The following is a 26,405-nucleotide window of genomic DNA, read 5'->3' on the forward strand; positions in this document are numbered from 1 at the left end:
CTCCGCGCTGCAGCCGGGGAGGTGGAGCCGCTTTATCGGGAGCCCAAGTGGAAATTTCCCCGTCAGTTGCCGGCTCCAGCGCGGAGGGAGCATCAGCGAGGGCCGCCTACTCTCGTGTCCCTGTGTCGTGCCTCGTCCTGCCTGCTGTCATGTCCAACTACATCCACGTCCCGCCTGGCTCTCCGGAGGTGCCCAAGCTGGACATCACGGTCAGCGAGCGGGAGGGACCCGGCTATCGCCAGGGCGCCCTGCAGCTCCTGCGCCGGCTGCGCCCGCACTGGAGACCCGACGAGGTGACGCTGCAGGTACGGGGGTCCGCGGGCCGCTTCGTGCGGGGATGCGGCAGCCCGGGCCGGCGGGGAGGGGAGCAGCAGGCGAGGCAGGGGCGAGGGCGGGCGGCCATTGTGCGGGGGAGCTGCCGCCTTCTTTCCTCCCCTCCCTCCTTCCCCCGCTCGCCGCCGCAGCCCCCTGCGCGGAGCCCCATTTGCTGGGCGGCCCGGCGGCGGGGCGGGGCGGCGCGCAGCATCCCCGGCTCCCTCCTTCCGTCCTCCCCGCCGCCCGCTTGCGTCCTCCTCCTGCTGTGCCCTCCCCGCCGGAGCTCGGCTGCCCGCGCCAGCAGTGGGGAGAGCTCCGGAGCCGGGCCGAGGGAGGGAACGGGAGCTGCTCGCTGAGGGAGGGAACAGGAGCCGCTCCTGGCGTCACCCGCGCCGTGTCTCTGCTGGCTGGGCGTGTTCGTGAGCCGGGTAGAGCAGGGGACGGGCCATCGGAGCAGGCCGTTCCGCCGCCCGGGGCGCTCCCACGGGCGGTGGAGCCCTTGTCGGGTGCTTCCTGTAATAAAAACCATAATAAATGTCTGTCTTGTGTTCGCAGCCGGGCTGGGGTTTGGGCTGGCGGTGTCGATACGCAGGAGCCTCGCTAAGGCCCGTGCTCGCTGCTTCTGGCAGAAGCACCGCTGCTGTCTCTGTTGCTCTCTCGGTGAGCAGGCAGTTTGGACTTAAGACGAGTCATCTGCCGGAGGATTGGCTGCTTTTGTGCTTCCAGAATATGCTTAACATGGCCTCTGTACTTAAAAACTCTAGCCAATTTGCTTGGCTGAAATAGCAGTTTATCTTGTGGTTAGTTGAGCATTTTATTATACACTCAACTGTGTTATTCAGCAGCTGTTATTACGTGGAGGTGTCTCATTTCAATGAAGTTACTCTTTGGAGAGCTGCTGAACTAATTTGTATAGGAAAGCTGAGCACATTGAGGTAATGGCATGTAATTTGACTGAAATTTTCTGATGTCTTGAAAGAAAAATGGAACTTGACACATGACAGTCCCATTAGCATGAAAATAAAGCTAATGAGCTTTTTCTAAATAATCTATTTGAGGCAGTGGCTATAAGTTATGCACAGTCCCAACATCTCGAGGTGCAGTGAAAATAGCTTTTTACAACATGTAAAGCTAAACAAGGTTGTTAAAGTTCATAAAATATCTTGAGTTGGAAGGAGTCCACAAGCATAATCCAACTTGCTGCTCCTTGCAGGGCTGCATAAAGTTATACATAGTGGTTTTTTTTTTGGCTTTTTTTTTTTTTCTGAGTCTCTGATGACTCCAGTTCTCAGCAAAAAAAAATTATGTCTTTCTTTCGGGGTTGTTGAAAAACGAAACCAAAACATTATCTTGTTAAGCAGGGATGACTCTATCCTTTGAGTAAAGTTGCAGTAGCTTGAAGGAAAAAAAATGTTGCTTCCTTCTGCCACTCCCTTTGCAAGGAATTATTAACAAAATAAAAAACACAAGTACCATTGGTGTGGAACAGGGTCTCTGTTGACTGGTCACACGGAAGTGAAGTAGGAGATCACTGTCTGTGGTTAGAGGTTTCTGTCTAAAAAATGGCTTGAGTTTAGTTTTAACCAAGTTACTTTAAAAGCACAACTTTTCAGCTGGGTGTTTTCCTTTTGAACAGTGGAAGAGCATTCTATACACAAAGCCCTTCAGTGGCCTTTTATTTTTTAACTCTTCAGCTCTGGCTTTTTTTTCAACTCTCTAGCTGCTGTTGAAGCTGCAGTGAGTGTGCAACAAGCAGGAGTGCCTGTGGTTTGGAGCAGGCTCCAGCAGCAGCGAGGCAGTGCAGCCAGTGCAGATTCATGGTGTACCTGCAGAATACAGAAAGGTGTTGGCTCTTTGTGTGAGTGAACAGGAGGATGCCCTGGAGTCCTCCCTTTAGGTGGGTGTGTTAGGGAGGGAGATGAGGGTGGGACTCCTGTGGTGCATGGAAAATACGTCTGACTAATCTGAAACAGCAAAGTGGACAAAGAATAGGTTTAATGATAGGACAGTGATAGGTTTAATGAACCACTGCTTCTTCTGGTGAACTCTGCCATTTGCTACCTTTGCTCTTGGTGATTCTTGGGTCAGAACAGTTAGTAAGTGCTTGAAGAGTCCAGAGTTTAATTTGAAAAGGTTAATAAACTTCTTGCAAAAATTTACTTGTTGTGTGTTAACTTGTTTAGTCAGCTAAACAATTTTGAAACTGTAGTTAGCATAGGTTAATGCTTAATCCTGCTTTCCCTAAGATGTATAAGTACCTGAAATCAGGACTATATTTTAACATTTAAAGTTTTTTAATACCATGGGATAAAACACAAATGTAGGATGGAAGATGAAAATATAGTAATTTTAGCACTGAAGATTTTAATTTTTATTGCATTATTTATCAGCAAGGCTATAACATCAGAAGCATCACCTGTTATTTTTTGAAACTGAAGCAGCTATACTGTAATGTATCTCCTTTATATGAAGTTATAGGTGAATTTTGGCCCTACAGGGCAGTACAAATGTTCAAGTTACCCACATTGCTAGGGAGAAACATAATTTTTCTGTCTAAACATTCATCTTCATGTACGTTGTGCAGTTGTCAGCTGAAAATGTCCTAGGAACTGTGTAGAATTGGGTGCTTGATTTTCTAACTTCTGAATTTTGAGGTTTGCTTTCTCTGCTTTTTGCAGTAGACACTTTTTGTTCTGGAATGGCTGTTGTTTAGTAACAGCAATGTTGAGTAGTTCTGGTTGGAAGGAGTCTTTGGAGGTCTCTCTCCCAAACTTCTGCTGAGAAACTCACTGCTTGCTAAATTCAGAAACTGGCTGTTGTGAACATGAGAAACAGTTTTTTTTAAATTTCACTTTAAAAATGCTCTTCTAGCTCAAAACAGGGCTTCTGAGTTTTGTAAACTGCCTGAATTTTGACAGTGGGCATTCCAATTTTTATACTCTACATGATTCTTAATGAAATATAAAAACTTAATTGTTTTTACTTTTTACTCTTTACTCTTTTAAATAGGTTGTATTACCCTTCCTATGTAAAAATGTGCTTACAGATTGGATTTTGTTGCCTACCTTATGAATTCCTTATTTTTTCTCTTTTCTGGAGATTCAAGGAAGATCAATGTTTGCTTACAGTATGGGAGAATTAGTTACCACTTCACTAGTGCTGATTCAGGATTCTTTTATCCCATGACTGTCTACCTCTTGTAAGTCTGGTGGCAAAGAAGGATTCAGTAGGATAATACACAGTTTCTTCTCTGCAGTGTAATGTTACAGTGCAGGGAAAAACATCAGTATTTCTTACCATTCTGAAATAATATTTAGTATTGAGAATAAAGGCTGCCTGTTTTTATTGGAGAAAAGGCTTAATACCAATAGTGTTAATTTATACCATTATTTGGGTAGACCAGAATGATATATGTGGGGAAAAAATTGCTGAGGAATCATTCAAAGATCTAAAATCATGAAAAGGTTAGGCTGGCTAACAGTGCTATTGTCCTGGATGAAACCTGAGGAGAGGTGGAAAGAATCTGTTTTGCAAAGGGGATTCCATAACCTCCCCATGCGTATCCTGCAAGCAACTATCATCTCCAAATTAGTTGGATTAATGTGTTTTTTTTAATTCTCTGAAATATTTGGGACTTTCTTGTTTTCTGGTACTGTGGGGTTTTTTTGTTGTTATTGTTGGGTTTTCCCCCCCCTGCCCCGAGATTTACATGTCTTTGCACTTATGAACGCTTTGCATGATTTTACTAGTGCAACACTTTATCATTTGCAAAGATTTGTTCCTGCAGCTGTGAAATGTGAATGGGATGGACCCAAGGCTTACAAAAAATTGTACTTTCGCCAGTGAAACAACCACCCACCTACTTCTATGTTTACCAGATTAGCTTTTGTCCTTTTTTCTTTGATTTTTCATCCTGACTTGACCTCAGTAACTTTTCTTCAGGCAGTATTTTCTGGCTGCTGATCAAATTTATTTACTTATGTTGATCTTGATATTGTTTTTATAACAAACTGTCATTTGGTTCAGAGTTCTGAACTGGTTGCAATATTTTTTTGTTTATTTAAGCAGACTGAGCGTGGGTTTAAAAGCATTGAAATAATTGAACATGTTAGTGTCTGGGAAACAAAGTAAACTAACTTTATTTTGTATCTCAGTGCTGTTAGCATTTTTCAAGGGAGATGTTTATTGCTGTGCTGGTTTTGGCACTTCACCCACTTAAGGAGTTGAGAAAGCAGTCGCCACATAAAGAGGAAGGACTGAATCCACAGAGAAGTGCTGTTAGCTCCAAATGGAGAAGTGATGAGTGAGGAGAAGAATAAGAAAAGTTAGAGCTGCAGACTGGGCTGCATTACTAATGTTTTGTGGAAAAACTGTAATTTGAGGTGTGCCTTGAATGCAATGTCACAGTCAGTGGGAAATGCCAGCAGGATTGGATGTCCTTGGAGACTGGGTTGGTTTCTCCAGTCTTCTTAAGCTTCTGATGAAGTTTGATAATCTCAATCCCCTGTTTCTAAAGGTTTTTGTGGTGTCTGTGTGGGGCAGAAACTGTAGTGGCATTTTATGTAAGTGATATGCCACGAGTGCCTGATGTGATTCAGCTGTGTGTGATAAAGGGGTACTTATTGATGACTGAGGTTGTGATTACAGGCAATCAATGTTTGTTTAGGCACAGCTTGGAGGAGTCCATGTAAAGGGAGATAACTTATGCTACAGGCTTGTAACGTGAAAGGAATAGTCCAAGACGGTTTAGTTCCTGTCCCTCTGCCCTCCCCTCCCCAGCCCCCAGGGGAGATTTCATATGAAAATCTTCCAGGGGGAGGAACAGCAAATTAATCCTTTGATTTAGAATAAAGTCTTAGACTCCTTTCCTGTTTGCTTTTTAAAAACTATTATTATTATTTAAACATCTGTAGCTGTTGTAATCAGTATCCCAAAATTTGTAAAGACAATTCATCACTTTCAAAGTGTTAACTAGTTACCTGATGCTGACTATTTTCAGGTAGAAGAATATTCTTCAGAAAAAAAGTGAAAAATAAGTAACTTTTTTTTTTTTTCCCCCTGGCATTAAAAAAAACCAAAACAAACCCCCCGCTCTGCCAAAAGAAAAACCCCACAAAAAACATTATTGTCACGCATTCCAATCAAAACCAGCCCTCAACCCAAAACTGCCCAAAACAAAACCGCCACTCACCTTGAAGCTGAAGTGTGTATGGTTTGGTAGCCCCAAAAAGCCGTGTGGAGGTTGCCCAGCACGGTCTGCTGTGCGCATTGCCGTCTCCATGCTGCTGTCCTGCACAGCACCCCAGGAGTTCAGCAGAAGCTGTAGCTCAGCCTGTGGCTGAACTTGGCAGAGAGCAGGGCTGCAGACGTGCTTGCTTCCTGCGTTTTTGATATTTTTAACACCAGCTGATCTTGCTCCTGATCATCTGACCCCCTAAATCCTGCAGACAGTGACTTTCACCTGCTGCGTGAAATGACTTGGTGGATGTGGCTCCAGAGCCTGCAGACCTCTGAATGAGGCTGCTCACATGAGAATTTACCCAGGGCATTTTCCAGCAGTTGTACTTCGTCCTTCTTTTATGAATAGCTACAGAGAGGCAGCTACAATAGCTACAGAGAAAGAAATAAATAGCCTTGTTTCAAGGAGTTCAGTTCTTGACCTGTGGATGTGTCTGTGTAGACTATACTTTTCCAGAAGAAAGATCAACTTAGATTTACAATACAAAGTTGAAGTTTAGTGAACATGAAAGAAGCATGTTATTGAAGTCAGTTCCCTTCTGGAGATCTTAAAGTCACTCTGGGGGTCAGCAGCAGAATCTGGGGAATTCCTGATTATTGATGCTGCAGTTTCATTTCACTGTTGTGTTTTTATGGCACTACAGTACTGTTTCCTGTGTTCTTCTCCTGTGGACGTCATAACTCAGTCTAGAAGGGAAAAGTCAGCCCTTCTGAGTCATAAGTACTTTCTACTTTGCCCCATGACACTTTTATTTCTGTCTATTTGTTCTTGTTACATGTGATTGCAACTTCATTCTCATTCTTCTCATTCTTCTGAGCACTTGGAACAAAGGGATTAGAGAGAAGCTTTTCATGGAACACCTGCTTATTAGATGAAAGCATATGCATCATATGCCCTTTCCAGGAATCTAATAACCTACTAACAGTGCTTTTAGGGTAAGCTGGCTCAAAGGTGCTTCGTGTCTTGGTTGTTGTACCATGTGCTGCTCTCTGAGACTTGAGTAACTTAAGCTTATTTGTAGCTTTCTCATCTTAAGTTTGCATTTCATTAAACAGTTTCTTTTTTTTTTTTTTTTTTTCTAGAAAGCCTTGGCTTCAAGCTAGATCTGATTGTGGGCAGTATAAATATAATTTCCAGAAATGTTTCTGAGTTTAGTTTTACCTTTGTACCACCTCATGTGAAAGTATGTATTAAGCTGTGATAAGCACCTATCACAGTAAGTAACTTTTTGGAGATTACAGGCATGTCAGAATCTTGCTGCTGAAGGTTTTTTTCTGTATTGCATTGTGTTCTTAACCTCTTTTATCTCTGTATTTTTTTTATTTTTTCCCAGAATTTTCTGCTTTCATTGCATTCTGTAGATTCTTCCATCTTCTTCCACATGGCCTTGATACTTTACTGATTATCTTATCCACATCATCAGAGTCTGTTCTCTGCTTTGCATGCTCAATTGATGCTTTTGCTATAGAACTCCTGTGTTGCTCTGCTTCATTTCAGGTTATGTTTTGGGCCAGGCCTTCTAAGCTGATTCTTTCAATGGTAAAGGCATTCAGAATAAAAGAGTAAAGTGACTATTATGTTCTTTTACTGGTGGTAGTAAACACTAGATGTTTTCTTATGATGGAATATGGAAATTGTCTACTTTGAATAATGTTATTAGAAAAGTGAACCTTTCTGCCTGTTTAAGTAGCAAGAGCTAAAATGCTCCTGGGTGTAAATAATTATTTGTAGCAGCATGTTACAAATAGATGCTAATCAGTAGAGTTCCTAAATTAACAGTTGAGGGAGTCCAATTTCCTTGTTGCAGATTTCTTTTTATTAGTGCTAATGAAACTTGTTTTAAGGGGATAATAGACCTATGAGAGGAGGTGTAAGGTGCCCAACAGTTTCTGTTCAACAGCATAACAACTCAAATTCTTACTGTTTCTTTGCATCAGCACTATTAATGTATTTTTTGTAGTATCACTATTTCTGATGACCTTAGAGCTGTGTTGTTTTCATAGCACATTTTTTTTCTTTAAACTACATTTTGGAAGTTTTTCTCTAAGTATGGCAGACGAGATACTTTTTGACTGAACAGCTCAACACGAATCCCTTCTGCAAAGTGCACTTCATACTTTTTAAATGAATTAATTCTGGGGTTATGTTAAAAGGTACAAGAATCAGTACTTGTATGTTGATTTGCCATCTTTAGGTGCTTGTGTCCTGCACGTGGCTCTCCAGTAGAAGGAAGACACATGCTCATTGGAGAAATTCCAGCAAAGGTTCATGAAGATTACAGAGGGACCTGGAGAATCTTTTGTATTTGGCCTGAAAAAAGGAGGCTTGCAGGGATCTTAGATGTAAAAATACCTGGTGAGGGGGAATTAAAGAGACATTCAGACTCCTCTCAGAGCCCAGTGACAGACAAGGCAATGGGCACAAAATAAAACATGGGAAGTTTCATCTCAACAAAAGAAAATGCTTTTTTACCATGAGGGTGGTCAAAGGCTGGAATGTGCTGTCAGACAAGTTATAAAGGTTATAAAGTCTCCAGCATTCCTGGAGATTGCCCTGGGCACAGTCCTGGGCAGCTGGCTCTGCCTGGCCCTGCTTGAGCAGGGAGGTTTAACTAGAGGATCCCAGGAGGTCCCTTCCTCATCCGAGCTGTTCTGTGACCGTACGCGTATGACTGGGAAGGTTATGAATGGGTACATTTACAGTATAAGGGTGGAATTTGTGATTTACAAGCATTTGAAATGCATTGAAGTACTGTCTGTTCAAATCCGTGAAGCACTGCTCAAGCCCGGTATCTGTGGTGCTAAGTGGAACAGTTTTCTTACTTGCAGTGCTTAACGTTGTAACAGTTACTGCGAACACTGTTCAGGATTCTTCATTATTCACCTTGAGTTATTAAAGTCATAGCTAATAATAAGATGTACCCATAAATTGCAAAGTCTTAATTTTGAGTCAGCCAAAGAGGCCTTGTAAGCAGCTTTATTTGAGTTTATGGTAACCCTGTCTAGATGGAAGTTACATAATTTGCTATACCTACTTCTTCAAGATTGAGTGTTTGTAACTGTTCAAGAAAATAGAGTACCTTTGTATCTTCTGCATCTTTCCTCAGGAGCTTGGGCTATTTCTTCTAAATTGTGATGACAACTGAAACTTCCCCACTTCTTTTCTGGATTTATTGATGAATCTGTTGACCTCATCAAATTGGAGGTGTTGGGGAAAGCAAGGCATATGAGCTAAAACACATCTACTGTGAAAGTCTTGTCTTTTCCTAAACAGGGAGATTTGACCCAACTTCAGATTTTTTTTTCCTTTAGTAATTAAAAAATTTACTCCCAATTCTCAATTTTTCTAAACCCCTGAGATTTGGAAATAATCTATCACTTGTGTTTGAGTGATACTACTTTCCAAAATAAAGGCTGTATCTTGTGGGGGGGGGAGGGGGGGCAGGGAATAGAAGTCAAACTTCCTGAATTTGGTTTTACTGTTTTATAAAACAAACAAAAAACCCCCTAAACACCTCCCTCCCCCCAGACCATAAGAAAACTCCACCCAAAGTGTCCAAGGTTCTAAAGAATGATGATGCCTGCAGGTGTGTTTCCTGTTGTTGGTGTGTGTTTTTAGCAAAAGCACTTTTTCATTAAATACTGTGGCTTAGAGTAATGTGTGATGCACAACACATCACTACATTTGTCAGTATTTTGTTCTGGGCCTGACTTAGGGCTTGAGGCAGAAGTCATATCAGAGGGTGCAGGACTGGACATGAGTAAATAAGGAAATCCAACTCTTATCGTTGAACACTTAGTGTTCTGATCCTGATAAATAGGTTTCTTTTCTTCTTCAGCTGACTTTCTGACCTCATTGCTATTAAGAATTAAAAAATGTTTGTTATCCCAACTTGAAGCTGCTTTTTGCTGCTTGCTTGTTTTACTGTGAGGATGTTTAATGGGAGGGTTGAATTAAGAATTAGGGTTTTGAGGGCACAGAGTAGAAGAAGAGACATGACTGTAAATACAAAAATCCCCCCACATTTATATTCAAGTATTTTCTTCGTGATACTCCTCTGTCTCCAAGATTTTATTTCTTAGTGCTCAGTCTAGTAAACATTTGTGTTTTGGGAGCTAACGGATAACTCAGCGTTCCCTTCCTGCTTGTTGAAGATGCAGAGTTGAGTTGTTTACTGCTTTATTTTTGCTTTCCAGCTGTTCACTGACGGAATCACCAATAAGTTGATTGGCTGCTACGTGGGTGACACGATGGATGATGTGGTTCTGGTTCGGATCTATGGGAACAAGACGGAGCTGCTGGTGGACCGGGACGAGGAGGTGAAGAGTTTCCGAGTGCTGCAGGCCCACGGCTGTGCACCGCAGCTCTACTGCACCTTCAATAATGGCCTGTGCTATGAGTTCATGCAGGGAGAAGCCCTGGATCCAGAGCATGTGTGCAATCCAGACATCTTCAGGTCAGCTTTTAAATCTTCTTAAAAAATCTCATCGTTTCATTGTGTGTTTATGAAGTTCTGCCTGGCCTGAAGAACTTCGAGCTGAGTTTGAGCAGAAAACGTGTATTTCTGTAAGGCTGCACTAAGCTGATATTCACACTGCCTTAGTTATGGTATTTCAGTGCTGAACAGCGATCCCTGATGCCTGCACAGAGCACTGTACTCATTAAAGCTCTGGTTATTGTGTTTAACACTTGCGCATCGCCATTAGAGAGGTCATTGAATGTGGTTGAGTTGTAGGGGGCTGGACTTGCTTAAAGTACTTTCAACCGTTTCCAAGGCATTCCTTTTGCAAATAGATACCAGAAAGTTCCACTGAAAAATGATTTTTTAAACTGTTAGCAGTGAACAGAAAGTGCTGCTGTTGAAAGATTTTAGTTTCTCATGTGTGTGCCGAAATGTATTTGCCTAAAAATAGCAGATAATTTAAATGAATACTTGGAAAAATAAGCAAGAGTAGACTGTAAATGCAGGTGAAGTTTGTGTGCTGTAACTGAACTCTAATCCTTCCCCCTTCCCTTTACACAGGTAGTAATGAACTTTTGAGTCTTGAAATGTGCTACCCTGTGGCTGAGCTCCTCTTGTTTAAAGCCTCTTTGAATTCCTGAGCTGTATTTTTTAGAATTTTTCAGTTTAATATAACATTAATTTCATTTTAATTTTTTTAGACTCATTGCTAGACAGCTTGCTAAAATCCATACTATTCATGCACACAATGGATGGATCCCTAAATCCAATTTGTGGCTGAAAATGGGGAAATACTTCTCTCTCATACCCACAGAATTTGCAGATGAGGAAGTAAATAAAAGGTGGGTATTTCATCACGTTCTTTCTAGACTTCACATTCATATTGTGTTTGTACAATATCATCAGACTTCGTATTGCTCAGAAGGCAGACTCCAGCTTAAAAATATTCTTCATGTGACTTTGAAATCATGGACACCTTTCTTGCAGCATTGTAATTAAAGAATGCTCTAGCAAAGTGGTTTTTCTTCTACAACGTCAAAATGTTAAGAAAACTGAGAAAACATGAGTAGGTAGCTGAAAATATAGAGGACAAAATGGCCATTTAAGTGTATACTGTAACTAGACTAAAACTTAGTGTTAATTTCCTCAGTATAGATACATATGGTACCTAATACTGATGTGTATTCTTCTTGGAGGAAGTACTGGAACGTGAACAAAAAGTGAATGAAATTCATGCAGTAATTCTTTTAATCTTTACACCTTTAAAATGTGTGGGAGTGTATTCATGTTCTGCTCCTGATTCTTGGACTGCTGTTGTGTTTACAGCACAGATAATCTTCAGAAAATTGTTTTCTGGGGAGGACAGAGAAAAACGATTGCCATAATTTGGGAAAGAATACCCTGATTTGGGAGAGGGTCTATTGAACTATTTGCAGGAAGAATGTAGAGAAAAGTACTTCATTATAAATCCTTGTTATGGAACACAGAGTACTAAATGTTAACTCTGTTTCCTTTTACCTGAAAAGGTTCTTAAGTGACATTCCAAGTCCTCAAGTTCTTCAGGAAGAGATGGCCTGGATGAAGGAGAGGCTGTCAAATTTAGGATCACCAGTGGTGCTCTGTCACAATGACCTGTTGTGTAAGAATATTATTTACAACAAGAAAAGAGGTAGGTGTGAGTAGTGAGGGGCTTTGTGTGTGCTGTAATTGCATGTGCTGCATCAGTGGTGGTGTTTTACTCACTTGTTGAGATGAAGTCACTTTGATCTTTTGAGACCCTGTGTAATGGTAGTGATACCTGTGCTTAATCAGCTAATTTTCATCTGTATGCTACTGTATAGAGGAAGAAAATCAGTGTTCCTTGCCTTTCTTTAATGACCGCATGAATTTGTTAATCCCCAGCTTGCCTGTATGCCTGAGTTTCAAAGTACGTAACTGAATGCTAATTCTGTTCTGGTTGTATGAAACTTTTAGGAAGAAAAGAAAATCATGCAGGTGTAGAAGATAACATGACAATTCTCCTGTAACATTTTGCTCTGGTTTGTGGGGAATACGCTTTCATAATGAAGAATCTTAATGATATTAACTACTACATTCAGTAGCTCAATTTGTTTTCTGCATGAGGTACACAGACATCTTGAAAGATTTCTTTTGTAAATACATGCTTTGTTTAAACAGTTCTAAGCTGTACACATCTTGGCAAAAATGAATTACAATTTAGTTTCTATTACTATACATGTAACTTGAGGTTCATGTTATTAAGATCTGTAAAAGCTTCCATATAAACCCACAGCTTATTGATTTTAGTGGTTTGGGGCTCGGTTACTAAGTGAATCAATCAGGAATTAAAACAAACAAGGCAAACTTGTGACACCAAAATGGCCACTGTGCAGTAACAATAGACAATTTTCCTCCCATTTCAAATACCTGAGCTCAGCTGAATGTGACTAATCAGATTACTAGGATTTCTCTTGAAATAAGGATGAAGCATTCCTTCTAGTAGCTGCATATTTTTGTGCCAGTTGAGTAAGATTGTTGGTATGTAAGTTATGTGCCTGAACTCCTAAGGAAAAAGAAGAAGAAAACTAAGCTGGTGCTGGTTCTAGTATGAAAACTGGCTGTATGTGCCAACGCATTTCTGCTTCATATGTGAATTCTGCATCATGTCTGCATCACCATATGAACTGAGGAAATAAACTCTTTTAGTGATGAATATATAAGTTTCCCTCTGAGTAATACCACCTTTGAAGGGAATTGCTTTAAGTTATCCATGCCTGTATGTGTATATGCACCCTAACAATGCTATTAACATAAACTTTAAATTCTGTGAATTCAGTACCAAGCTTGGGTGGTTTTACTGAGTTTCAATGATGGACTATAGTTCTGCTTAAAAAGAGAAAAGGGCAAAAGCATGAAAGGTGTGCATAAGACCAGACTTGTGATCTTGAACACTTGGAGTTGTGATACTGTAGTACCAAAACTAAATCTCTTTTTACCATGTGGGTTCTTTTAGTGCTGAAATTACCTTGGGTTTTAGCATTCCACAGCAGACCCACTGAGATAAAAGTAATTTTTTAGTCACTTTTCATAGCAGAACCATGCAACGAAAAAAAAAAAGATCTGAGGAATTCCTTTAAAAGCTTCCCTGTTGTGGTCGAAAGGCTTGACGCTCCTAATTGGAAAAACAAATGCTTTTCTTTTTGTAAGAAGAATGGGGGGGAAATCAATGCCAATAGTGCATCCCTTGCGAGCAATCCTACAGTAACAAGTATGTGAGTGTTTAGTTTGGAGACTGGGTGGGGAGAGCGAGGTTTGTCAAGTACTTAGGCTTCAAGCAAGCTGTAAACAGCTGGGGGAAACACTTGGAAATGTGAAGTAAATATATTATTAAACTTATGTTTCAACACTGTACATGTACTGTGTTATAAAATTTGTGCAATCTGGGTACAGCAGGGGCCATTTTCATAGTAGCCAAACCTCAATGCTATCAGTAGAAAGGATGGTTGTCATTTGGAAGCTGGTTTTTATAGCACACTTTTTACAGAGCATCAATAGGAAGCTCAGCTTCAACTGCAAAGAAACATGTATAACTGGAATTGTGTTTAGTAGAGCAAAAGCTTTTCTTGGTATAAGAAAAATTCTGCAAGACCAAAAAATATAATCTTTTAAAAGATAAGCTTCACAAGGAATGGCATCAAATTGTCTGAAGGTAGTTGACAGCTTTGGTGAATGCAATACTCTGACTAAATTCACTTTTCCATCTGGAAAAGCTTCTGTGTATCCAAAAGACCTTGGTGACCCTAATCTGAAAACAAGAGAAAATTTATTTTCTAGATTAACTACCTTATTTTTTCTTTAGTCCTCACTAAAATTTGTGCAAAACTGGAAGTATTGTCTGGCTTTTCAGAAGCTGTCACAAAGACAACCTACTTTGTTGTAGTAATACAGTATATTTATAATTTTGTTTTTGAATGCTTAATTTGCACGTTTACTAGTTGGAGGGGATGTGTTTAAGCTACAGACCGTCAGGACATACTAGAACTTGTGTCCAATGCAGTATGAATAATTATGGCTTGTTCCTGAGCTTTGCCTTAGATTTGTCCTCTGCATTGAATTCACATTAAATTTTCAGATGTGAAAGAAAAATCATAGTCATGCCACATACCGCTTCTAAGAAAAATCAGTCTCCTGTCCTTATTTATGAGCCTGGAAGAACATGTTGAGTGTTAACTTCATTTAATGGAGTCTCACTCATCTGATTTGAATTTGTTCCTGCTGTGGCTAAGAGAGCTCTGCCTCTTGCTGTTTTGTTAATGTCCATTCTCAGTCACTCAGGATATGGAAATCTGCAAGTGGTACTTTATATAACTTATAATTATCACTGTCATCTACCCTTTGAAGGATATAGCTCAGCGCTTCACATTGCTTTTTATTGTGGTTTTGACATCAAAAATATTAAAAATATACTTGAAGCTCGGTACTGCTTATTTATAGACCTTGTGCTCTGATTCTCCTAAATGTCTTTGGTTTTGTGGTTGTGTTTTTTTTTTTTTTTTCCCCGAGTGTGACCTGGGAATTTCCAAAAGTACCTGGTACTTTAAGAGTGTTCAGATACTTGCTATTCAACAAGATCCAGCAGCAGAGTGTTGTTCTGTTTCTATGTGTCCCTCTTTTTGCATATATGAAAATCAGCTGGCAGGGAGTTGTGTGTAGGTAGATAGATAGTTTTGTTCTGTTTATTCCCTCTGCCTACCCAAGGCTTTCTATGATCCTTGGTAGGAGTTTGTGGGTGCTCAGTGCTTCTGAAGATGGAGGCATTTTTAAGGCTTCTGGTTTCGATCTAAAAACCTGTTTTGTTTTGGGTATTTATAGCTAAAATATCCTTTGGGTGGGTGAGCTGTGTGAATTTTTAAGCATGTTCCTAGCACAGATCCTTGTCTTTGGAGCTGTTTCCAGGGGCTCAGTGGCTCACCTGGTGAGCAGGATGGGACAGAACTCAGGGTACATCCTTCAGCTCTGGTAGCTACAGCCAAGACTTGGGCAGGGGAAGTGCTTTCCTATGAAACCATTAGAAAGGAAAAGCAGCTAGGAAGAGAGGTATCCTCCCCCTCCTACCTGTCAGATCCTGAGGAGATCTAGCAGATGCTTTGTTGATTGCTACGTGATCTATGTAGAAGTGCATTTCTGGGATATGGAATACAGTGAATTCCGTTCTGTATCTTCCTGTGGTTTTTGTGGGGTATGTTGCATGTTGTCTGCCCTAGGAAATGCCTGGAAAAAAGAAATGTGTTTCAGCTTGAAATATTCCACACTCTAGACATGCCTATTTCTGTCAATAGCAGTGGCTTCTCTAGAGAGCTTGTTTTCAAATGTTCTCATTTCAGTAAAGCACAAACAGACTTAGACCAGTGTCTCTTGCCCTCAGGGATATTGATGGGATGTCCAATTTGTGGATACCTTTTAGAAACCTTGAAACAACAGCTACCTGCTAAACCAGTAGAGTAAGCCATAGCTTTTAGAAGTGGCTTTCTCATATGAGCTGCAGTAAATCTTAAAATACACTGATTATTTAAACAATGACTGCAGACTTTCTTCTGCTTTTTCTAAAGCAGGGTAGATGTATGTATGTGTACATTTAAGTACATCCATGTTGCACATTTGTGAAGCAGCAAACTTCAAAGCTTTTGCTTTCAGTTCCACAGAAAAAACTGTGTCTTTATTTTGAGCCTTTGTGCAAAAATTAATTTAAAAGGTTGAGTTGCACAGTAGTATGAGCCTGAAATGGATCAGTATGAATGCAAAGCTTTTTTGCTTTGAACTTTTGTCTTATCAAATGGGAGTTTGCCAAGTCTTCTCCATCTGCTACCCAAGGGCTTGGTATGTCCTTGTTCCTGCTTTGTGAGGACAGTGCCTAGTAACAGCACCACCCATATCTTGTTAGCTTCAACTTCTGCTTCTATGTAATATTCTTTATATCTGGAAGTAAGTTGTTTAAATGTAATTAAGAATTCATGATTGCACCTAGGGATGTTCTAGGTGAAATCTGTTAATGAAAAATTTAAAGAATTTATGTCCCTATTTCACTAGCAAACTTTCACCTGCTGTGTTTGGATTTTAGGTAAGGAAGGAAGAAAGCAAACCTCTCAATACAAGCGATATTCAATGTTTGGTGGGTAGAAGGGGCTCAGGAGATGACTTGTATAGCAGAAAGTTAGCCAGGGGTGGGATTTTAAGTGGTGTGTGGCTTTAGAGGTGTCTGTTCTGAAAAGCAGCACTGGAGGAGCAGTGGGAAGAGCAAGGCTGGGAATCTGCCAGTCAGGCAGAGCAGAAGTTCATCAGTGACAGTAAGATCTTGCCTGCCCTGCTGTAAGATTTGCTGCTTCAAATCTCTAGAGAACTTCAGTTTCTCCACTGCCAGCAGAATTTCGTGGAAGGAGCTTGCCACTTTACAGGGCTGTTGGTTTGTTAGAACCTAAAAGATTTAACATCGTAACCTTGGTAAGCAGGCCTCTCTTTCAGTGGAAGTAAGGGTGAGCTTAGACTTGGAGGATTTGTGACTAAGTGATTATATTTGTGTTGTAGAGTGTAATTTCCATTTTTAGTGCTTAGACAAAAAGATTTGTCCATCTGGCAAACATAATTGTGTTAGGAGTTCAAGAATGGCAAAGGTGAACTGCATAGAAAAGAACATTCCTAATAGACTTCTTCTGTGCTAACTTGGTCAGAACATAGGTGAAACAATTTTATTTGAGATGTGCAATATTCCTAAATCTTAAGGAGGCAGTGTAGTAGGCACTTAAAATCCTTAGTCTAGGAAGTCCATACACAATGTACTTAATTTTAACATTGTTTTTGTTTTCTTTTTAGCCTAGAGTTTTAAGTAATATTAAAAGATTTTTCATTATAATAGAGTGAATGTTTTTGTTAAATAATGCGGGCAGTGATAAAAAGAAAGGGTATAGAGAGGGAGAAGGGTGCAATGGTGAAAATTACTCATTTCAGTATAGTAGTGAAAAACGTAAGGTTTTACTTTTTAATGTTCTAGTGCAAACAGATCTTCTCTTAACCCATTACTTCATTTTCTGGGTTTTTTTTTTAGTATTTTTGCTGGTTTCCCTTAAAGTACAAGAGGTCTAGTTTTACCTAATCCATTTTGTTTACATTTTGACTGTTCTTGAGCAGCTTCAATGCATTTTCCCCAGCTTCAGTGCAGGTAAACTTAATTAGGAAACATTTGGGGCTGTGTTTTGCTGCTTTATCAGCCCTTGTTTACACAATGCCACATAGTTTGATAGCTTTGGGGTCCTTATGGTTGTCTGTTGGTTTCTTGAGGCTAGTTGAATCCAGCTTAAAAAAGCAACAGTTAAGAATAATCTTGCTTTATAAGAGTGGTAGAGGAAACAGGAAGTATCAGCATATTGCAATGTGTTAGTCCACTGTGGCTACACATTTGTGTGAGAATAAACAGGACTGTTATTTTTTAAGTCAGGGAGAAATTGATCTGCTATTTCTAAATAAAGTTTAAAGAAAGAATGTGCTGCTTTACTTCTCATTTTGAGAGTAAGGGAGGCCCTCATGTGGTAGAAGTTAAAATTGAAATTCTCCTACTGAGACTTGAAGCGGAGAGAATTGTAAGCTCTAAATTTAAGAGCTTTGCTGAATGAATATTTACCCTTAAATAGCTCATATTGTAGAAGTCACAGCCTTACTCTGAAATGTCTGAGTGCACACTACTGGGTACAAGATGGGTCTGTGGCTTGTTTTCCCCAAAAATCTTCAAAGGACACCAAGGGATCAGGGCTGGTACTTGATTTGATCTGGACTCTAATGTTGCTGCTGTTGTTTGTCACACAGGTGATGTGCAGTTCATAGACTATGAGTATTCTGGGTACAACTACCTGGCTTATGACATTGGAAATCACTTCAATGAATTTGCAGGTAAGAATTGGGTTTCTGAGGTAAGAGTTGACTGGTTTTACTAAAGACCCCAACAAACGAATTTTTTCTTTGTTTGTATATCTGGTTACATGCTTATAGCTGTCAGCTCAGAATGTGTTGGTGTCTCATTTTGCAGACCAGTTGTGCCCTTCTTTTGCAGGTCTTCTAACTCAGAGATGGAAACATCATGTCCTAAGTTCTGGTAGACTTAGATAAGTTCAGAGCACACAGCTTTCACCCCATCTTTCTGTGAGGTGGCACAGCAGAGACAGCCCACTGTAGTGAAATACTGTGGGTGTCACACTAGAGGTGCATGTGTTGACAGTATTCTGTGGGATTCCACAGTGCCACAAGGCAGGATTATGTGTTTCTTGGTGGTTTTGAATGTGTATACTAAGTACTTGGCCTGTCCTAAAATGAGAAGCAAAGGCTAAGACACTGTCATAGGGAAAAGGTGGGATTTTAGGAATATGGTATTTTTAGATTAATTTATTAACTAGTTAAATTTTTTTACAGCAAATGCCCATTCTGCTTACTCCGTAAGAGAGAAATGACCTCAAGTGTATACTGTACTACTTCAGAGCATGGGCCAGCAGGGAAAACCTACATGATAATTAGAGCAGACGGAAAGCACACTGTGCTGAAATGAAGAGCCATAATCTCCCAGTTACTTCAAAAACAATGTTAAATTTAGATAACTTAAAAAAAAAATCAAAGTGTATGCTTGGTAATTTGAGTTGTGTAGTTGGTAATTTAAACATTTGGAAAGCAAGTTAAATTAATGAGAATTCCTAAATTCACTGGGAGTGATAATGGAAGTGAACTGTGATCCAGCTTTGGGGCTCCTGGCAGACTCCCTATAGTCTGTGACTAAGCACCTCCAGTATAGGAAGAAAAATAGGATAAAGATGAGTTATGGGCTCCTAATTCTACCAATGCCCTGTGGAGGAGAGAGGCAGAGTCACAATAAGTTTTCTTCAAAGGTGGGCTCAGTGATAACTGGGTATGCATTTGGATTTGGCTTGAGATATTGTGGCATCCAAGTCTCTTTTCCTATAAAATACTTAATATTTGATCTATTTGTGAGGGTCTTTGTTTCATAAAGCAAATACTTAAGCTTTTTCTCAAAACCCAAGGTGTTGTATCCCAACATACAAACAGACTCTACCTGGTTGAAAACATAAATTTGTAATGTGGAACACACTGATTTGTATGTGGGAACTTGCTAGCAGCATGTAATTTAAAGTGAGGTCAAAGTAGAATTGTGGTTATTTCTTCACATCAATCTGTGCCTGTGTGTTGGAGTGGGAAGGGGCACAGTAATGGACTACTGGTGGTAGTACTAAAGAGTTTCTCATGGCCTTCTATGCAACATAAGGTTCTGATAGTATTCTTGTCTTTTTCCTAGGAGTAAATGAGGTAGACTACAGCCTTTATCCCAACAGAAAATTGCAGGAGCAATGGCTGCAGTCTTACCTTGAGGCCTACAAAGAATATAAAGGATTTGGCACAGAAGTCAGTGAAAAAGAAGTTGAAGTTCTGTATGTCCAAGTCAATCAGTTTGCACTGGTCAGTATCAAACACTTCATTAGAATATTTTAAATGATGCAGAGAAACCTGATACTCTGCGAACAAATGTAGTTGCTATTTTCTTGAATTTGAATGTAGTGGCATGTAAAGAAAACTTCCATGAGGAATAAAACTTTGATCTTCTATGGAAACTTGCTTCTCTGTTGCATATTAAATATTTTCTGTGGAATATTCCTAGTGAAGGAGGCACTGCACATTCAGAAAACGAGGAGATGAGCTTTGAGTGAGGATTTCTGTTTATTGGCCTGGCAAGTTTAAGTTGGCCACAGCTTATGTGGGGGGGTCTTTGAACTTTTGCTTATAATGGTAAGAAGACAGAAGAACAAGGTAGTGCTTCATGAAGACATACAAGCTTTAAAAGCCTTTTTAAAAATAAGATTACAACATTTTGTTAAACTAGAATATATGGATTTTATTTATTTTTTCTTTTGCAGATAAATAGGTCACTCTAGAGTCTCTTGCTGATCTTGTTTTGCCTAGATGATGTGACAGGAATTGTTACAGCAAAAGTGCTTGTATGTTTTTTCTTCTGAAGAATAACATTCCCAGCTATTTGTAGGAGGGATAAGGCTAAAGTAGTCACTTTGGCCTTATTTTAGTCTTCTTCCCTACTAATTCAAGCACACGTTTGTTACTGTAATACCCTGAGTTTTCTGGCAAAAGCTACTGGCTGCAGTGAGGAAGTAGAGTTAACAGGAAGCTGATTATTAAACAAGCTTTAAAAAAAATAGCTTGCGTGCTGCTATTCTTTTAGAATGTTAGTTGTTAGTGTTAAATTCAGCTGGCCCATTCATTTAGGAAAGTTGGAGCTGCAGTTTGGCAGGCTGGTGGTCTGTTTGAAAATCAATAGCACTCTTTTGTCAGTTTCAAGCAATGGCCATAGTAATGTTTAAGAGGATGGAGTTGTGTTTAGAGAACAGGTCAGGACTTGCCTGTAGTCTACCTGTGATGCACAGACAGCGTGTGACTCTTGTGTCAGTTCATGTGGGAAGCTTTCGTAAGGGAAAACTTGACACAAATCGTGGATGTTGATGTAAAATGATGAACTGCAGCTCTCTGGCCAAGTTATCTGAACCAGAGGTACAGAATTCACATGGGCACAGATTAGTTGCTGTTGTGAGGTGTTTTCAGGTGTGTCCATGGATGTCTACTAAATTCCTGGTCAAGTGTTACATGCAAGATTCAGGAAGCCATTTAGGTAATTAATATGAGCAGTCATTTACTGAAGTTCAAAGTCTGTCCAGAAGTGTCTTCCACAAGGACACTGTCAAGCTTATGGCCATCACTTGTTCATTTTGAAGTATATTAGCATCATATCATTAATATGATCCATACTTCCAATCTGAAAGTGAGCAGAGGCCTCAAGACCACTGCTCTGGACTCTTAATGGAAGTAAATCTGGAACAGATGAGAAATTTGTGTAAATGCTAATGAATTAGAGCTTTTCTTAAAACATTACATCTCTCTTTGTCCAAGCCAGCAGTGAAAGTGAGTGTAATTATACAGGTCTTAAGGGTGTAATTGAAAATTGAAAAGGAATTTCCTGTTTGCACTGGAGCTCAATACATGAGGGATAATAGAAATTTACAGCAGTAGAGGTGGTGGTTACATTTCTGAGCATTTTTTAAGCATGGTGTATATAGTCATACAACAATCTACTTAATAGGTGATAGTTTATAAATGGAACATTGTTTCTCTTGAAAAGCAGCAATCAGTTTCTGCTTTCAACACGGGGAGGGAGTTAGACTCCAATGAATTGCCTTGTCTGCTTGTGAGTAATAAATTCTGTAATACTGCTTATAAATCTCTTTGGTAAAGAGAAATCAAATAACTTTACAAAAAGTTTGGGGTTTGAGTGTTCTTTTATAGATGTTTTGTCTCTGTGAGAGTATGTTTGCATGTTAGATTTAAGATAAAGTTAATTTTTTGCTGGTAATTTTTTTTCTTTTAGGCTTCACACTTCTTTTGGGGACTGTGGGCTCTCATTCAAGCCAAATATTCCACCATCGATTTTGATTTTCTAGGGTAAGTATGCTTGCTGTGTACAGTCATGGAATACTAGAGGGTGGAGGGGACTTGCGGGGCCTTACATTTAGTCCAACATCCCAGCTATCAGAAACTGAGATCTGAGCAACATACCTGACCTCTGTGATCATACAAGAAAACTTTTCATTTGTAAGGGAAAACAAGGCAGTAAAAGCTGTCCGTCAGTGTTTTTTGTTGCGGAAAGTTCTCTCAATTATGTGCCCCTGGGCTAAAACACATGGTTTACAAGGCAAGGAACATAATATTTTTGGGTATCAAGTGTTTTTTGCTGCAGAGACAAAGGCATAAAAGCCAAGTTGTTCAGTGAGGTGTGCTATATGTCAGATGCAAGACCTACATTTCCAACAGTGTCAGTCAAAGATATAGTACAAAAGAGCTTGATTACTGATTGCATGGACTGTTGATCCTGGAAGTTTCTATTCTTGTTTTAAAGAGTCTTTGTACCACCAATGAATGTTAAGTTCCGTTTCAGGTAGATACCTGTGTCTTTGGCCTTTTTAAAAAGGTCTTTCATGGCAATAAGCAGAGGAATTAATTTCTCCATTGGGGACTGAGCAAAGTGATAAAATTGATCATTTTACCTGGTAGAATGTCCCACTTGAGGATTTTTTGCACTGCCTAAACCAATTTTCTGGGCTGTATAATGTCATTTTTGTGAGTAACACCGATGTGGGTTCCCGATTTTCTCAGGCCGCAGTACCGGGCAGTCACCGCTAGATGGAGAGAAAACACCAGTGACAGCCCCAAAAACGTGTCAGCTTTGACACTTCTGTTTTAATCATCAAGATCAAATTTCTGTGGCATTGCAGTTGTTGGACAGTCCATTAAGAAGAGTTAAACACTAAACCACTACCCTTGATAATCCTGCAGCAGCATGCAAGCTGGGACTGGGGGGTGGCAGAGAAGAAGTTCTGTAATATCATTGCTCTGTTCTTAATTTCTTCATTTGGCAGCTGCTAAGAGTCAGTTTTGGAAACAGGGTGCTGGGGTTAGTGGAATTTTGACTAGTTCCACTTAGCATGGCTGTTGTCATGTGAAGAATTAGCTGTTCCTAACCTGGAATGTCTCTCTCTCCCTTTGACCAGGTATGCAATTGTTCGGTTTAACCAGTATTTCAAAATGAAACTGGAGGTCATGACATTAACTCTTCCTGAGTAATGAAGAGGAGGACTCTTACCAAGTGGATAGACAACCCCTGAATCTTTTCTGAGAACAGATACTGGAAAAAAAAAGCTAAACATTTGTTGAAGTTCTGTAATGCTCACTTGGTGGTTCTTGCTTTATAAATAATGCCTCTAGACAGTCCTTCAATGTTAAATTTATTATGAAGAACATACGTACTGCTGTTGATATAAAACGGATAAGAAACTTGCTAAATCTATAAAAAGTTGTAGAAATGGCAATTTAATCCTTCTTTGTAATTTAACATATGTTGTATGTGAATTATTTATTATACGTTTAACATGATTCTGTTGCTGCTTTCATAAGTTTGTGTTAAAGTTGGGTGCAGACAGTGAAGTTGTTCCAAAGGATTCGTTTAACAACTTATTTTATTGAAGTTGCATTCACTTACGCTAAAGAAGACACGTCAGAGACAATTCTTCTTTTAGAGGCCTACGAGCAAAAGGAGTGACAATAGACTTGTAAGATCTCTAGTGTGGTATAGCTAGGGAGAAGGGTTAGGATGATCTTTATTTTTTCCCCTGCTTTTTCTTTTTAAGGTAGTTTTTCATACAGTGGTACTTTTCTTTTGCACGAGAATCAGGCAGCTTGTTGAAATGATAAATACCATTTTGATATTTTTTTTCATCTGGATTGGGCTGTAGAAATGTTCAAGTTCTGTGACCACAAGATTCTCTGAGGATATTGTACCAACCGCTGGTGTTGGGTGGACAGCCTGCCATCCCCAACTTCCCTGGGAAAGCTGCTTGTTTATTACGTGTACTCTTAAAATCAAAAGACCACTATTCAAAACCTCTCTTCCTTTTTGCTACTTGATTCTGGATTTGAACACTGTTTTGGTGTCTGTGTATCTGTTGTGCTCCAGTGGCAGAATGGACTGTTGGACATGAGATAGGAGAGCAGAGGTCCTGTGGTACTGGGGAGCAAGACACAGGTTTACAGCTCCTGTATCAAAGACAACTTTCTGCTTTTTCCCCTTCTAACCTTGGACTCTGAAGTCTTAAATGCCTGGTCCTGTAGTTGTGCAAATTCTGGTATGTCTGATGGTTCTTTTTTTTTTTTTCTGTCAGCAGATTGCTTTTCAATGCCTCCAGTTTGAAGGACAGTATGGAAAAGTGTATGACTTTGGCAGTGAGGCTTTGATCATCTCACACACTTTATTTCTTAAAGCTATTATACCAAGAATGGTCTGGATTACAAAATGTTAACTGAAAAAAAAAATGTTTACCTAATGGAACAATGCATAAGTTTGTGTGGAAAAGAGGCTTTAACTGTGAAAGGGAGGCTGGGGTTGGGGGGCAGGAGATGGGAAGGAACCCACAGCAGAAAACTCAAGCCCAGCAATACGGTTTTTGGCTAGGCAGGCATGAACTCAACTCTGATGATACTCTGAAAAACTTTGCACTTTGGTCACATAAGTGCCCACGTGTACAAAGTCTGTGCGTGTGCACGAGCACATGCGAACACAAACTTACGTGGGGAGTCTGTTGTACAGACTCCAGCAAAGATATTTATTCAAAATTGCTTTATGACACATGGCAGTGTGTGTACGTGTGTATAGCATGTACACACGTACATACACGTGCTTTGCAAAAGCTTGGAGTGATTCAGGACAAAGAAAACGCATGTGAATGAAAAATCTTCACCAATAAAGACCATTTCCAATGGTATTCTGTTTTTTTACAAAAGCACCGTTGAGGGTTTGTTTTTCCTCTTGTTTATATTAATCTATGAATGTTTTCATTTTATTTTTATTCAGTCAAAACCTTAAAAATCTTTATACAAATGGGAGAGCTGGGATTTTTTTGTAACTTGAAATGTGGTAACCATTTTCATTAGCTGGAGGCTACTATACTGGACAAACTCTCTTTGATTTGAAACAAATAGCTTAAATAGACATTTATAATTTACTTTGTAGCAGTTATCAAGGATGTTGCTAGAGCTCATGAAGGCACCGAAGTCCTTAATCTTCTGTACTTTCTCCCTGTGGACTTTATTGACATTGGATGAATAATACCCTGCTGTCTTGTATTTCCTTTAAGTTCAGCAAGATGTCCTTGAAACTAAGATTGCTAAAGATTTTTGAACTCTTTTTTACTATTTTCTTCCAAACAGTGGCTTTATTTCTGACAGTGTTACTTTGTATTTATGAAATATTTTGAAAGAAGGCTGTGAAGTTCATTTGGTCATGGGAAATCCAACAGCTGACAGATCCGAAGTTTCCCAATGGCTGGCAAAACGCATTCCCATTTCAGGTACCAGTACTACTTAGGTTTGGAGTTACTGTAATTTTTGTCAGTAGTATTTTGTTTGTATAGCTCAAGTAGCAATAACTGCAGGAGTGGAAGTTTGCTTCCGCAGAACCAAAGCTTTTCCTGAGTGCAGCTCAGTCTCATCCTTGTGGAGTGAATCCTGTGAAAGCACTTTGAAGCAGGTAGCAAATAGTCCAAGCTTTTCCTGAGCCACTTTGAAGGAGCACAAGGACTGTCACAGGTTACAGTGGTTGACTTTGGAGTACTGGTCAAGGCTTTAAGTTTGCACCTTGGAATTCACTTCAGCACTGCTCTGCATCAGCTTTCTCTTGAGAGAAGTGCAGGTTAAATCCATTTGTGATCAGCTCTGAGGAAATACTGTAAAGTATCTCCCAAAATGAAATGCCAGTTGCCTTGAGCCTTGTTCCACATCCGTTTGAGCCAGTAGCACTTGGATATCCTCGTTTCCTGAGGAATATCTACAGATGCATTCAGTTGGAAGTAGGAATTTGTATTGCAGATGGTAAGGTAGCTTGAAACTGTGAATACAGGACATTCTGAATGTAAGTTAGGTACTAGAAAACATGTACTTGTTTCACTTAATTTATCTTGGTCTCTGTAATAGCAACATGAAGATAATGGAAGGAGGACAAAAAAATGACTGAGCTCTAGAAACATCCTGTAGTAGTTTTGACTGTGACTTGCCAAGAAGATACTCTGTTGCCTTTGTTAAGCTAAGGGCATGAATGCCAAAATTAATAATTCTTGCTGTAGTTAAAGCTATATTGTAAATATAAAGAGGGTCATTAATCTGGGCATTCTTGCAGAAATAGCATCAAGTCAATAGACTGTAGTGGCCTGGTTGCTTTTGTAAAGCAGAATAGTGTGATTTTTTTTTTCTTTCTCATTTCTGCAGTCAGATCTGGCTAATCCAGACCTAATTTCTTAGGTCACTCAAGCACTAAAGATTTCTGAATGGTCACTAGTCTCCTGTCACATAATTTTAACTACTTTCATTGACACTTGTTGATTTGCTTTTTAAAAGAAGGTGAGATTTGCATTAACCAGGTCTGACTGTACATGTATATACAACAGTGTAAATAACCATTTGTAAATTAGTGTGAATTGTACTCTATCTTGCATTTATGGACTTGTGTATTGCATTGTATTCTCTCCTATTTTGTAGAAATCTTGTTGTAAAGAAGAAATCTAACTCTGTGTGCGGACTTCTTTTGTTAAATTGATTTATAATGCAGCATAATACTTTCATGTTAAGGTATCCATTTATAGCCTTGGACACCCAGTGTCTTTTTTCCCCCATTAGCTTTTTTGAAATCTTGCTCTTGGGAATGATTCTGGGAATAAAGAGATTTATACAGTA

At 39.7% G+C, this 26,405-nt stretch overlaps 1 protein-coding gene across 2 annotated transcripts; it reads left to right on the forward strand.

Annotated features, from left to right (window-relative positions):
- Positions 1-26,405, forward strand: ETNK1 (ethanolamine kinase 1). Of its 2 annotated transcripts, XM_068190565.1 has the most exons (9): positions 13-305; positions 9,751-10,010; positions 10,718-10,858; positions 11,543-11,685; positions 17,871-17,954; positions 19,363-19,523; positions 20,676-20,742; positions 21,496-21,569; positions 22,676-26,405. In XM_068190565.1, exons 1-8 carry the CDS (start codon positions 150-152, stop codon positions 21,558-21,560), a joined length of 1,077 nt encoding a protein of 358 aa, XP_068046666.1. In that variant the 5' UTR covers positions 13-149; the 3' UTR covers positions 21,561-21,569; positions 22,676-26,405. The 2 variants fall into 2 exon arrangements, with proteins under 2 accessions (XP_068046667.1, XP_068046666.1); XM_068190566.1 differs by lacking the exon at positions 20,676-20,742 and having other exon boundaries at positions 1-305.

Source organism: Anomalospiza imberbis, chromosome 5 (assembly GCF_031753505.1).
Source record: "Anomalospiza imberbis isolate Cuckoo-Finch-1a 21T00152 chromosome 5, ASM3175350v1, whole genome shotgun sequence".
Taxonomy (NCBI): domain Eukaryota; kingdom Metazoa; phylum Chordata; class Aves; order Passeriformes; family Viduidae; genus Anomalospiza; species Anomalospiza imberbis.

Bases quoted from the DNA above. Each gene is read 5' to 3' on its own strand.
- ETNK1 (XM_068190566.1), top strand. From the start codon at position 150: ATGTCCAACTACATCCACGTCCCGCCTGGCTCTCCGGAGGTGCCCAAG. The intron at 10,859-11,542 runs GTGGGTATTTCA...TTACCTGAAAAG, and splicing joins GATGAGGAAGTAAATAAAAG to GTTCTTAAGTGACATTCCAA. The intron at 17,955-19,362 runs GTAAGAATTGGG...TCTTTTTCCTAG, and splicing joins TCACTTCAATGAATTTGCAG to GAGTAAATGAGGTAGACTAC.